Below are 14,577 nucleotides of genomic sequence, written 5' to 3' on the forward strand. Positions count from 1 at the left end.
AATTCCAATGGCATTTTTTTAATAGAAAAAGGAAAAAAAATCCTAAAATTTATTTGGAACCACAAAGCAATCCTGAGAAAGAACAAAGATGGAGGCATCACACTTCTGGATTCCAATCTATATTACAAAGGTATAGTAATGAATATCAGATGTGAAATCTTTTGGAAATAGTAGGTGTCATCATGGCTAGTAAAATTATTTCTGTTAATAAATCATTTTAATAGCAGTACTCATGCTTGTATTTCTCACATCCCTGGCACAGAGTTCTACACACAATAGGCTCCCAAAGAAAGCGTGTTTTAGGACGTAGCTGCCTAAGCTGGCGTGTCCAAGTGAAGGAGTAGCCACGGGTCCCGCCCCTTCCCGGCCCCGCCCCTCCCGCGGCGGCCCCGCCCCCCGCAAGCTGACTGCCTTATAGGCGAGTGACGTCAGGCCGTTTGTTATCCTTGGCGGCTCCCAAGATGGCGTCCATCATGGAGGGGCCGCTGAGCAAATGGACTAACGTGATGAAGGGCTGGCAGTACCGTTGGTTCGTGCTGGACTACAATGCAGGGCTGCTCTCCTACTACACGGTGAGTCCTCGGGGGGCTGAAGCTCCGAGCTTCTCGCGGGTCGCAATCCCTGGGTGGAGGGGGGCCGGGCTTTTTGGTAGCCGGGTTGAGGTTGCTAGGCTGGGGGTGCCGCCGTACGAGAGGGTTCCCTGGGAGAGGAGTGTTTTACGTCCGGGAGAGCCAATAAGGGTGAAGGAGATGCCAGTGCAGCCAATAAGCAGATACTGGCTGTCTGATTTATGGGCTGGGGGCGAGCCGCGTTCCGTTTTCAGTGTGGGGTAATAAGCGGTGGTGGGGTCCAGCGGGTTTGTATTTGGGCGGTGAGGGTGGTCGTGGTCATGGTTTATAGGACCCGGTGGCGCGGTCCGTGCGGTCTCCCCACGTGTCATGGACTTGACGCCGATCCCCCTCCAGGCCCTGTAGACGGCCGCGCCCCTAAACTTCCCTCCAGGGATTGAAGAGCGCTGCGTGGCCGGGTCCATAGGTGACCGGCCCAGGGGCAGCACGATGGGGTGCAAATCCCCCCTGTTTGCTCAAGTCGAGTGTTTTCACTAAAGGGACGCGCTGCTCCCTTAGCCGACACCTTAACTTTTGAGAGGCGAGGATTCCTACACGGGAGTCTCTTGTTAGCAAAGAGAGAATGGATAGTGTGGTGTCTCCTGAAAGTTATATTCTGGGGAGGGCTGAGTTCACGGCTTGATTGTTAAACACAAATCAGTGGCCCTGGGCAAATCCATGAATGCTATGAATCTTATGTTCTGACTATCTCCTCCACCCCCACCACATTAGAAATGGAAGATAGGTGGTATTAAGAGAAATGACTTCCAAAGGTACTTTGTCTGAATGGAGAATAGTTAATAATAGCTAATGAGAGGGAGGAAACCACTGAAAAGGACGAAGAAGAATGTCCTGAAGATTTCAGAAAATAATAGAAGAGACGAAAAATATGATCATGGAAAAAGGGTTAATGGGGACAATTGTATTTATTTGTTCATTTAAAAATATTTATTGAGCTCCCACTATATGTTAATTATTGCTTTAGGCTAGGTGTGTGTGGGTCGGTGTGCACACTCTTGTGCCATGTGAGCAAGAATCAACAGTGTTCAAGACAGTGACCATTGTTCTTCTCTGGAACTTATATTTAAGTTTCGTTGTTCCTTTAATTAATTTTACTAACAGTAACTCTGCATGGTAGGTATTTATTATCCCCAGTTTATTTCCCCATTTTATAGTTTTGGAATCTGAGCCTCCAGGCTTTTAAGTAATATGCTCAAGATCTCAGAGCTATAGCAGTAAATGGTGTAATCTGGATTCCAAATTTTTCCCACTACACTTCACTTTCACTACAGAAAGGAGAAAAGTGCAAGCTTGTGATTACAGAAGGCAAGCCTGCAGGAGTACAAAGTATAACTTTCAGCATCCTTCAACTATCAACTTCCTTTCTCTACATAATTTTTAAAGGGAACAAAGATTAGCCATGAAAGAGAGGTAACTGAGTATTATATCCTGAAAACTCTGGAATTATGAAATCCCCTGGCTCAGATAAATGAAGAATATGGGTTTCAGTAGATCTGATAATCAGAAAATCCCATGGAATCTTTCCAACCAGTTCAAGGTGGAGTAATCCCAGTGAGTGGCACTATGGAATTAACAAATCCCAAATTTGTGTGGGTCTGCATCTAGGACCATGGTGGGTTACAGGCCCCACGCTGGGGTTCTTGGGAGCTCTTAGCCCAGACACAATTTTCTACTGTTTTTCGTCCTTCAGTGTAGCTTTTTTCTGGCTCGTTGCCCTTTTTGTTTCTGAATATCTTGACAAATCCTTGTCTTGCTGGCTAAGGTATACAGGTTTTTTCATAGATTCCCATCTCTCACCCCCCACTACTCAGCTTCCCTTCTGAGACTAGATTCTATGATACATCATCCTTGCCAACAGAAAGAGGTATCGTATTTCTCACTAATGGCTATTTAGAAGGTTTTTTTTTTTCCCCCTAGTTCTTCAGTGTTAAAGTATTTGCTTACGGAGAAATATTGTAAGATAAAATGATCTTGTGAAAATAATACCCAATCCCAGATAAGAGGAGGTTCCGTAAAGATGGGAAAAAGATAGTTATTTACTTAAAGAGAAAGTAGGAGACACATTGAATGTTGGCAGTGAATTCTGTATACTTGGACATTGGTTCAGTTACAGTAGGATTCCAAAGGATTTGAAGATACATCTTAATGCTTGTATGTGGCTGATCCCTGTTTCCCCAAAAATAAGACGTAGCCGGACCGTCAGCTCTAATGTGTCTTTTGGAGCAAAAATTAATATAAGACCCGGTCTTATTTTACTATAAGACCCAGTCTTATATAATGTAAGACTGGGTCTTATATTAATTTTTGTTCCAAAAGACGCATTAGAGCTGATAGTTGGGCTAGGTCTTATTTTCGGGGAAACCTGGTAACTTGGAGCTGCATCTTCCGGGAAGAGTATCTGAATTAGTTGCACAGCCTTTTAAACAGAGCAGTAAATAGCAAGTCACTCTATTTCTTGTTTCAAAAATCACTTGGGCTCTGGTCTGGCTCTGTGGTTGTAGGTTTGTTCTAGGGAGGCCATGAAAACCCTTTACTAAACTAGGTTGGCCTTGCTTTAGAGTCGGCCTGTGCTGAAAATTGATATTGGGATAATGTCAGGGGTGGGTTAGAATCACTGAAATTGCTGTGAATATCGATTCACCCAAAACTTACCTCAGTGGGGATCTTCTCCTTTGGGCCTGGGCCTAGACTCAAACCCAAACCCATCCCCTGAGAATGGATGATATTTTTACTGTATTTTTTTGGTTTGTTTTCATAATCTGCATATCTTCAGCTTTTGAAAAAGAGCTTAATGTTATATATTATTACTCTGCTTAGCACAGGAACAGAGAAACTGATTACCTCCTTTAGGAAAGTAGATTTAGGCAGTCTTTACAGTTCTAGATCAGTTTCTTAATTATTAGAAACAATATAATGTAATTCATTCAGCAAGCATTTATTGGGGCCCGACTTTGTAATAGGCATTGTACTATATGCTGGAGGCGCAAGGAGAGAGAGTCCCTTCCGTCAAGGAACTCACAATCTAGCAGAGCAGACACCTAAACATAAATTCAAAACAGTATGATAAATTCTACAATAGAAATAAGAATAGACTGCTGTGGGAACATTGCCTGAAAAAAGCCAGAGAGACATTTGAGCCTAGACTTAAAGGCTAAAGGTAGAAGAGAAGAAGGGCATTCCAGGCAATGGGAAATGTGCACAAATTGGGAAGCTTGAGAACATAGGGGTATTACAAAGATGCTGAGAATTTCTGAGCACCTCTAGTGTAAAAGCAAGTTTGGGAGATAATGGGAGATTGAGTCCAGAATATATTTGAAGCCATAGGTCAGGCCTAGAGATAAAGATCTGTTAGATTATAGCACAGAATTTGTTAGTTGAATTTTTATTAGATGCCCAAGGAGGGCTACGGATGTAAATTTGGGAACACTATGTGAACAGCCAACCATTTATGTGAATCATGATCACAAAGGAAGATGAAAAAGAAGGAAAAGTGAGAGAGGTATAGATAATGTGAGGAGTTGGAAAGTGGAGTGGTGGGTCATGCCTTTTGTAAATTTATGAAATGTTTATTGAGTACCTACTGTGTGCCAGACACTATGCTAGGAAGAGGGGTTAAAGTGGTAAATAAGATGGAAATTGTCCATGCTCGCATGATACCTAGAGTCTACTGGGGGATGCAGCAAGTGCGAGGTGATAAGGGCAGCATAGGATGGTTGGGGGTACATACATGGGTTACTTGACTTAGTCTGGGAGGGTCAGGAAACGTTTCCTAGAAGAAGCAGGTTTGCTGTGACCTTATTGATGAGTAGGGGTTAGCCATGTGAGCAGAGAACGAAGTTTAAACTGCTTGACATAGAGGTAGTAAATGTTTTTGGAGGAGAGCTTGGGCTGTGAGATACCAGCTGTGAGATGAGCCTGAGAGGTAAGCAGGGGCCAGGTAATGAAAGGCTTTCTTGGTAAAACATGCTAAGGAATTTGAACTTTACCCCCAGGACAGTTGCTTAACACTTTTTATTATAGAAAATATGTTTATTATAGAAAATTTCAAATATACATAAAAGAGGATAGTAAAATGGATTCCTGTCATCCAACTTGTGCAATTATCAACCTGTAGCCAATCTTGTTTTATTAGTACTCCCATCAACTCCTTCCTTCCCCAGTGGATTATTTTAAAGCAGATCCCAGCAACCATATCATTTCATTTGTGAATATTTTAGTGTGTATTACTAAAAGTTAAGATCTCTCTCTTAAAAAAATGGTATCACAATACCATTATTACAACTAAGTAATAACAATGATAATAATTATTATCAAATATCCAGTTTTCATTTCTTTGACTGTCTCAAACATCTCTCCCTCGCCAGAGGGTTTGAGTCAGGATTCCAAACAAGACCCACACATAAAATTTAGTCTCTTTTAATCTGTACTTCCCTCCTCCTCTTTTTCTTTGCCGTTTGTTGAAGATACCAGATCATTTGTTCTGTAGAATTTTCCACATTCTGGATTTTGCTGATAACATCCTTTTGGTATGTTTAAACATGTTTTTTTTGTCCTCTGTATTTCCTATAAACTAATAAAGCTAGAATCTTAATCAAATTTAGTTGTGTTTTTTTTCCTTTGGGGCAAGAATACTTCATAGGTGGAACAGATTACATCAGGTGGCACATGATGTCGGGTTGTCTCTGTGATTTTAAAATTTATTAAGAGGTGCAAGTGAAATTTCTATTCTTTAAATACTCTGATTACAGAGAAATAATCAGGAGATCATATTTATAGGACTTTGCAATTGATTGGATGTGAATGAAAGGGGAGGAAGAGTGAGGAAATCCAGGTTTTTGGTTTTACCTGGATGAATGCTGATAGGGAAAATAGGAAGAAGAGGTTAGGGGAGAAGGTGGTTGCTTTGGGTCATTGATGTAAAGATGGCATATAGTTTGGAATTTAGGAAAAAATCTGGGTTACAGATAAGTACTGGTTTTACACATAGGGAGAGTTGAGTATGAGAATAACAGCTTTGGATAGGATGCTAAAAAACACCATTGGATTAGTTATCTATTGCTTTGTAACAAATTACCTCAAACGTAGCAACTTAAAGCAACAAACATTTATTATCTCATAGTTTCAGTGGCTCAGAACTTTGAGAGTGACTTCTCAGTAGTTCTGCCTCAGGGTCTCATGAAGTTGCAGTCAAGACGTTGGCGAGGGTTGCAGTCACCTGAGAGGCTTGACTTTGACGAGCTGGAGGATCTGCTTCCAAGATGGCTCACTCACACAGCTGTTGGCAGAAAGCGTTAGTTCCTCACCAACTAGCCTCTCCTTTTGGCTACATGAGTGTCATCCTGACAGGCATTGGCTTCACCCAGAGGCAGTGATCCAAGTCAGAGCAAGCAGGAAGCCCCAGTGCCTTTTGTGACCTACCGTGTTTCCATGAAAATAGGACCTAGCCAGACCATAAGCTCCAATGCGTCTTTTGGAGCAAAAGTTAATATATGACCTGGTATTACATTACATTATATTTATTATATTATTAAGACCCGGTCTTATATTAAAATAAGACCGGGTCTTATATTAATTTTTGCTCCAAAAGATTCATTAGAACTGATGGTCTGACTAGGTCTTATTTTCGGGGAAACACGGTAATTCTTGGATTTTTGGTTTTTGAAGAGCTTAAGTATATTTCTCTTGCAAAGATATAAAAGAGGTAGTCTCAGATTCTCCTAGGAATATATCAGCACTACTCCCATCAAGCAAAAGTTTATACTTTTATACTTTTCTAAACAAACTGTTTAGGAATTTATATTTTTCTAAATAAACTGTTTAGGAATATAAAAAATATGATTTTTATTAGGCTTACATGGTACATATTAGTTGTCCAAATCTGATAAAGTAGCTTTAAGAATTGTAGAAGGAACAAAAGAATAATTGTATCTAATCTAACTGTTCTGAAAAGAAAACAAAGAAATCTCCTAAAATGATAAGTAGTATCTGTCAGTGGGAAGAAGTATGTGGAAATTTTGTATCTTTTGTTTTCCTTGAATAGTCAACCTTGATTTTTCCATATTCTGCTACTGTTGAGCTTTGCTCATGTAAATCTTTTCGGCATTTAATCATTTTACTGTTTAATGTTATAACTAGCTGTATCTCTAATACATTTCTTTATTTGTACAGCAAGCTTGTAAACTCTTCGGTGGTCATACAGAGTATTATAATCTTCAAGCCCTACAATGTGGCACGTTGTTCTCATAATGAACAGAATGTCCAAGGTCCTTCAAACAAAGCTTAAAGAGGAGATGCAGAGGGCTATTTTGGAATTGTTCCTTACACAGCCTTATATGTTTTGCAGAATAGCAAGATGTACATTTCCATGACTTATGTAAAACCTGCTTGAGCTTATATTAACAACAGTGGCTTTTGTTTAATCATCCAGAGCCTGTCAAACTCTGTGAGATCTTTTACTTAGTGTGTTATATCAGTCAAGCAGTCCGTTCTTGCTTCTGCTGTAAGCAGTTTTGCTGATGGTAATAATCTGTGGAAGGACAGAAAGTAGAATTGTTCTTAAATATGCTACTCCTATATGTGGCAATTGTCATAGGATTAGATTTTCAAATAGTTACATAATACCAGTGGAAGCTAGACAATACAATACACAAGTGATTTAGATTAAGGATTGAATGCCTTTTATTGCTTATAGAGAAAAACAAATGGCCAGCCCAATCGGTTTCCTTCTTATTATTTACTTTATTGTAAAGGATTATCTTCATAGACTAGTTTGAACTTTCTTAAAAAGTAAAAAGGGAATTTATTTTTTTGCAAAAAAATAAGTTTACATGGTACATAGAATCATATAAATGGAATCATATTCAAGGAAAGAGAGATAATCATAATTAATTTTTTCCCATTCATGTGACATGTTGAGATTATTGTGAAAGTTGATTTTCTGTTTTCTGGATGTTTATTCACATTAAGCCTTCAAGCTAAGACTGTCCACTTATTTCATTTCTTGTGTTTAATTTTAGATTACTGTGATGGCATGGATGGGTAAATAAAATATTGGGTGACTATTTGCTTTATCACTCTGGCAGCTCTCTCTGCAATCTCTCAACTCTCCATCACTCATAGAAGATGCCATGCTTCCCAGAGACAATTGAGTCCATTTGGTAGGAACACTCTCAACTCCTCATACCCCCATCTGTTAGTATACCCACTTTCCTGCCTCTCCTTGCCTGTACTCTTCCCCATCATAGTTGAAGAGGTAATTCTTGCATGTTTTGGATTCCATCTGCTCACAAATTTTTCAGATACCTTAGTCTGTAGGTTTTTCTCCTCTATCTGCTTTCTCCCCTCCCTCTCGTGTAATCTTCAATGTCTTCCTATTTATGTATGGACTTTTGTTGTTTTTTTTTATTTTAAGAATATTGTAATATAACTAAACATCTTAGTTATAACAATTTTAGTAAACTTTTCGGTTGCCTGTTGCTTTTTAAAATAGCAGTTTTATTGAGATGTAAGTCACATACCATCCATTTAAAGTACACAGTTCAATGGTTTTTAGTATATTCACAGAACTGTGCAACCGTCTCCATAATCAATTTCAGAAAAGTTTCATCTCCTACCCCACAAAAGAAACCTTTTCCAGTAACAATCACGCCTCAATATTTCACCCTCAGCCCTAGGCAACCACTAGTGTACTTTTCGTCTGTATAGGTTTGCCTGTTTTGGACATTTCATATAAATAGAATCATATTATAAACGTGTTTTTAAACAACTCTTATATGGCTTCTTTCATTTAGCATAATGTTTTCAAGGTTTCATCCATATTGTAACACATATCAGTACTTTTTATTGCTGAATAGACTTGTTAGCATATTTCACATTTTCTTTATCTATTCATCAGGACATTTGAGTTTCCACTTTTTGGCTGTTAGGATTAATGCTGCTGTGAACATTTGTGTACATAAGTTTTGGTGTGGACGTATGTTTTCATTTCTCTTGGATAAGATCTAGGAGTGGAATTGCTGAGTCATATGGTAGCTCTGTTTAACCTTTTGAGAAACTGCCAGACTGTTTTCCAAAGCAGCTGGTTGTTTTACATTCCCACTGGAAGTATAAGGATTCCAGTTTCTCTACATCCTTGCCAACATTTGTTATCTGTTCTTTTGATTATAGCCATCCCAGGTGTGAATAGAGTCTTAATTTTGGTTTTGGTTTGTGTTTCTCTGATGGCTGTTGATGCTGAGCATCTTTTCATGGGCTTATTGGCCATTTGTGTGTCTTCTTTGGAGAAATGTCTATTTAGAGCCTTTGCCCATTTTAAATTGTGTTGTCTTTTTTTTTATTGTTGTGTTGTAAGAATTATTTATATTTTCTAGATACAAGTCCCTTATTAGATACATAATTTGCAAATATTTTCTCCCCTTCTGTGGGGTATGTTTTTACTTGTTGGTGTCCTTTGAAGCACAACATTTTTTAGTTTGATTATGTCTAACTTATCTTTTTCTTCTATTGCTTGCTTGTGCTTTTGGTGACAGATCTGAGAAACATTGCTTAATCCAAAGTCACAAAGTTTTATGCCTGTTTTCTTCTAAGAGTTTTATAGTCCTAGCTCTTAACTTTTAGGTCTTTGATTCGTTTTGAGTTAGTTTTTATATATGGTGTGAGTTAAGGGTAACGTTCTTTTCTTTTTTTGTTTTATATTCTTTATTATTTTTATTCTTTTGCATGTGAATATTCTGTTATTCTAGCACCATATATTGAAAAGACTGTTCTTTGTTCATTGAATTGTCTTGCCATCCTTGCTGAAAATCAGTTGACCATAAATGTGAGGGTTTATTTCTGGACTCTTAATTCTATTCTGTTGACCTTTATGCCTATTGCTATGCCAGTGTCACACTGTTTCAATTATCATAGTAAATTTGTATCATTGTAGTAAATTTTGAAATTGGGAAGTGAGTCCTTCAGCTTTGTTCTTTTTCAAGATTATTTTGCCTGTTCTGGATCCCTTGAATTTCCATATGAATTTTAGGATCTACTAACTTTTTCTTTAATAAATTAACATGGGCATATCTCTCCCAGTTGAAAAATTATTTCTCCTTAGAAATACCATCCTAACCTCTTCTTCAAGATAGGTAAACCTAGTGAAAGAGTTTTCTACACTGTCTGTCTCTATTCATCCATCTTGCATTTACAGCAGTCCTATTTTTGCCTTCAGATTTCACTGAAAATCCTAGCAAAAGTCTGCAATGATAGCTTTGTTGCTAAACCCAGTGTGTGCTTTTTCACTCTTAATTTTAATAGCTCTGTCTCTGCAGAATTTGATGTGGATTACTCTTTCTTTTAAAGTGTTTAAAACTATAGTTTTGATTGTTCTTGAAGAGATGACAACATACTCTTAATTTTAAAAAATTGAAACAATACCGAGAAGTATATACAAATAAAAGGCAGACAAGTCCCACCTGAAATCCACTGTTTGTGTTTTGGATAATAGCTTTCCTAACAATTTTTTATGCTTAAATACACATGTATGTATATTTTATATAAACGAGATCATTTTATATATGGTACAGCCTCATAACGTTTTAGTAAAAATTTTCAATATAATTTGTTGTACCATTGTGTATTGCGTTTCTTCAAGTAGCAAAATGAACAAAGAATATCGTTTTTCATTATCCTTACTTAATGCGATCTCAGTGATCTGGGAGATTAAGATTCCTATGCTGTTTGTGATGCTGGAAGAGAAGGTACAGTAATCTGTATTATCTCCCATAGTTCTGTGCAACTGGGCAGTACTCAGTTAACTTATTTGAGGCAGTTTACAAAGACCAACCCACAGGCAAAAGCTCCATTTCATAATGAGGGGGAGAATGTTTCTCATCCCACAAGCTCTTCTAGAACTTTCATAGAAGAGCTTGTGGGATGAGAAACATTATTGCAGGACGTTTTTGGAGACTGTAATCTGCCACTAGCTTTTACTATATATTAATCTTTGTTCTAGGTATTTTCTAATATTGTCAAATATATCACCCATTAGGCCTCATAACCTCTCCTAATTTTCCTTGTTACCATTGTAGCATATAAACCATCATCATGTCTCATCTGATCTGTTGCAAAACCTCATAATTGTTCTCTTTGTTTCAATTTTTGCTCTCTAAAATGCATTTTCTCTCAACATCCCAGGTGATCTTTAAAATAAAGGAAAGACCAAGTTACTTCTCTAATTGAAATTCTCTAGTGACTTTAGGAAAAAATCCAAACTCTTTACTAGGACTTATACGTGTTTTGTGACCTGCCTTCATTTACCATTCTATAGTACTCACTCTAGCTTTTTTTTTTTTCTATTTCCGGGAGCACCTCAGACTTGGTCCTGCCTCAAAGAGTTTGCATAGGTATATATTTTCAGGCTTCTGTGGCTGGTGTTACCCTAGGTCTGTAGCGTGGCTGATTCCTTATTGTTATACAGGTCTTCATTCAGATGCCACTGCTCAGAGAAGCCTTTCCATAGCACCCTAGCTAAAGTAGACCTCACTGTTGGTCACTATTGCAATGATTTTGTTTTATATTTTCATTGCATTTATTGTTAGCTACTGAAATTATTTTGTTTTTGTTGTTTATTGTCTGTTTTGCTCTTCTGGAATGTATGCTCCATGAGAACAGAGACTTAGTGACCAGACATCTACATCCCCTCACAAAGTGACAACCTCTCCCAATTCTACCACCCCTCTGACATCGTACATAGCTATTACAATACCATTGACTATAGTCCCCATGCTGTACTTTGAATCCTGTGACTATATATATGTATGTATATGTACATACATATATATATATTTTAGTTATACTTGGCATTCAGTATTATTTTATATTAGTTTCAGGTGTACAGTGCAGTGGTTAGGCATCCATATAATCTATGAAGTGATCCCCCGGATAAGTTCAGTACCCATCAGATACCCTACATAATCTTTACAACATTATTCTTTATGTTCCCCGTATTGTATTTCACATCCCCATGACTATTTTGTGACTACCAATTGTACTTCCTAATCTCCTCACCTTTCTCGCCCATCTCCCAACCCCCTCCCATCTTGCAATTATCAGTTTGTTCTCTATCTATGAGTCTTAAGAAATCACAGTTTCTATGTGTGTGATCAAGTCTTCTAATTCCAAGTAAAATGTTCTTTCTGTTGGAGGATACTAAATTACATTAGCAATGATATTTTAAAATGATGATAAACCCAAGTTATAACTAGTCTGCTGATAGGTGATAATTTACATCATATGAGAATGAAATAAACTTTCTGCATAGGCTCCTCTAAAATGCAAACTGAATTGATTAATCAGTAAAAAGTGCAGAATCCTCTTCCACCTAAGATGTAAGACAGGGACTTAGATAAACCCTATTGAAATGCCAAGGATAAACAAGATTCCAATTCACTGCAAACCTACTAGATGGGGAAAAAGGGAAGGGGAGCAGATACTAAGTCTTAGAATTTGTTGAGTGATGCATTTTTTTATTTTCACAAAACTTGAGCAGAGAAAAGTAGTGGCAAATTCTCGAGGATGATTCTACTTTGAAATTTTCACCCAGAAGAGGAGTAAGTGTAAATTTCTGATGGGTGACGTCCTGCATGACTAACCAACTGTCTTGTGCTTGCATGTTAACTCTTCTCTGCCTTAATTTTTTTTTTTTTTGGAACTCGTAAAATTTAACCTGATAGAGAATGAGTGTTTTTAAATTGCTTTTTTAAAAAGTATTTTTTTCTGATTATAAAAGTAAAATGTGATTATTGAAGATCATTAATTTCTCAAGCCCTTGAAAGTTTCTTAAGCCCTTTGGCATAGCTCTTGTGTTCTTGACTTGTTTATTCTCTCATCATTCTGCTTTTTTTTTAAGCACCAACATCTAAGAGAAATTCTTTAAGAAAGTCATTTCCTACGCAGTGTTTGAATTTATAACAACTTTTCCCCATTTTTAAAATTTTTATTTTTATTTTTAAATACAAGTTGACATACAATATTATATTATTTTCAGGTGTACAACATAATAACTAGACATTCATAACCCCCATCTCTTGATATTTACATATTGTATTTCAAGCGCCTTTCCTGGCTAACCTGGGAAACATTTTTAACAATTTCTTTACAAAAATTTGTTCTGAGTTCCAAATTCCAAATTTGAACAAGGAGCTTTTGGAGCATAGCTGCATTCTAAATTGGGGCCTGTACAGTAAGTCTTAGAATTAGGACTGAGAATCCAAAATTCCATGGTTCTGGCTATTGTTCTTGCTAGCTAGATTATTTGGTGTGTTGTACAAATTTTCCCATCTTTAAATTTTTGTAGTGCTCTTCTTGCTGTTCATCTTTTTATGATGTTATTATTTTGGGCCCTGAGTTAGTCTTTTCCTAATAAGGAAAAACATCCTTGGGCAATAGAAAAGTGAAATTGAATAATAGTGAATTATCACCACACAGTTTGGTGGGAGAAGTACTAACACACAGCACAAACCATCTGCAGTTTCAAACGCCCCCATCATTTTCTTCAGTCTTTTCTTGGGAAGTAACATTAGTCATTATTTAGTATTTTGGGCAGTATTTAAGAAACAAAACAAAAATAGAAAATCTCCATTGAGGTTCAGTCTATACGAACATGCTACAATTAATTTGCAGAACTTAGACTACTATTTAATATGTAATATTTAGTTTTAAAGAGGATGCTTGCAAAATTTCAGAAAGGAAACTTGTGAAAACCCCAGGTCATCACAGCTTTGCTAGTTAAGCTCTATGCAAGTGGTTCTCTCCACTTTTTGTTGAAATTCTGACTTGAAAATAAAATTGTCCTTTTGAAAAAAATAGTGAAAGACCTACGACTTTACAGTGTGATAGATCCCTAGATCAAAATGCAAATCCATAATCCTTTACCCGTAATTCCGAAATCCCTCAATCTGAATTTCAAAAGTTATTTTCCTAAATTGATTATATTATATTCTTGAACTGTGTGATTATTTAGTCTTTTTAAATTAAAGCTTATTGGGATGAATTATTTAGTCTTTATCATACTTAGCATAGATATTCGTTGTATTACAGAAATATCAGTGTGCTTAATTTGAAAGTAATTAAATGCTCAATACGCCAGACCTCACAACAGGCGTAAAACCATGTATGTACTTCATGTAAATTACTTTTCTAAAATTGTGAATTTCAAAACACATCTGACCCAAAGGTCTCAGATAGGGATGTGGATCTGTATGTGTGATCTAGTGACCTAAGGGTTTCCATGCTAGAGATAGTTCAGAAGGCAGGGGTACCGCTCTAGGCACTGCTGCAAGGCTTCAACAGGGTGATGTTTGCACTGCTGAATTCAGAATGATTGCTGATCTGACACTCAGCCTTTGTGGTTCAGAAAAACTGAGGGAAGACTTAAATTAACCAGACTTATACGAGTACCATGTTTCCCCGAAAATAAGACCGGGTCTTATATTAAATTTTGCTTCAAAAGATCATTAGGGCTTATGTTCAGGGGATGCCATCCTGAAAAATCATGCTAGAGCTTCTTTTCCGGTGAGGTCTTATTTTTGGGGAAACACGGTCACTGAGATAGAAATGCATGGCCTTTGGGCTTAGACCTGGATTGAAATCTTCTCTCTTCCACTTGGCTCTCTGTGAGTCTTTGGACAAGTTATTTAAACCTTCTGAGCCTTTGTTTTGTCAATTATAAGATGGGCATAATAAAAGAACTTATATACTAAGATGTGAGAACTAAATAAAATTGTATTTAATGTACTAGCAGTGTCTGGTATTTTAGTGCTCCATAAACGTTAGCAAAAAGCTGAAGTTTATGACAAACAGTATTTGACATATAATGCTATTTACTAAATGTACATTGTGGCCACTGTTACATAAACAAGTATCCCAATTTATTAATTCATAACAAGAAATAAAACTGTTAATGAGACTG

At 37.2% G+C, this 14,577-nt stretch overlaps 1 protein-coding gene across 6 annotated transcripts in view; it reads left to right on the forward strand.

Moving 5' to 3' along the window:
- The first annotated feature begins 418 nt into the window (after window positions 1-418).
- OSBPL9 (oxysterol binding protein like 9) overlaps window positions 419-14,577 on the forward strand; it is a 129,801-nt gene continuing 115,642 nt past the window's right edge. For 4 of the 6 annotated variants that reach the window (XM_019742781.2, XM_019742782.2, XM_019742783.2 and 1 more), the window contains exon 1: window positions 419-572. In XM_019742781.2, the coding sequence (XP_019598340.1) occupies window positions 462-572 (111 nt within the window). In that variant the 5' untranslated portion in view covers window positions 419-461. The remainder of the gene's footprint in view (window positions 573-14,577) is intronic. The other 2 variants (XM_074334714.1, XM_019742788.2) reach the window with 2 other exon arrangements.

This window comes from Rhinolophus sinicus, linkage group LG06, assembly GCF_036562045.2.
Source record: "Rhinolophus sinicus isolate RSC01 linkage group LG06, ASM3656204v1, whole genome shotgun sequence".
In the NCBI taxonomy this organism is placed as follows: Eukaryota; Metazoa; Chordata; class Mammalia; order Chiroptera; family Rhinolophidae; genus Rhinolophus; species Rhinolophus sinicus.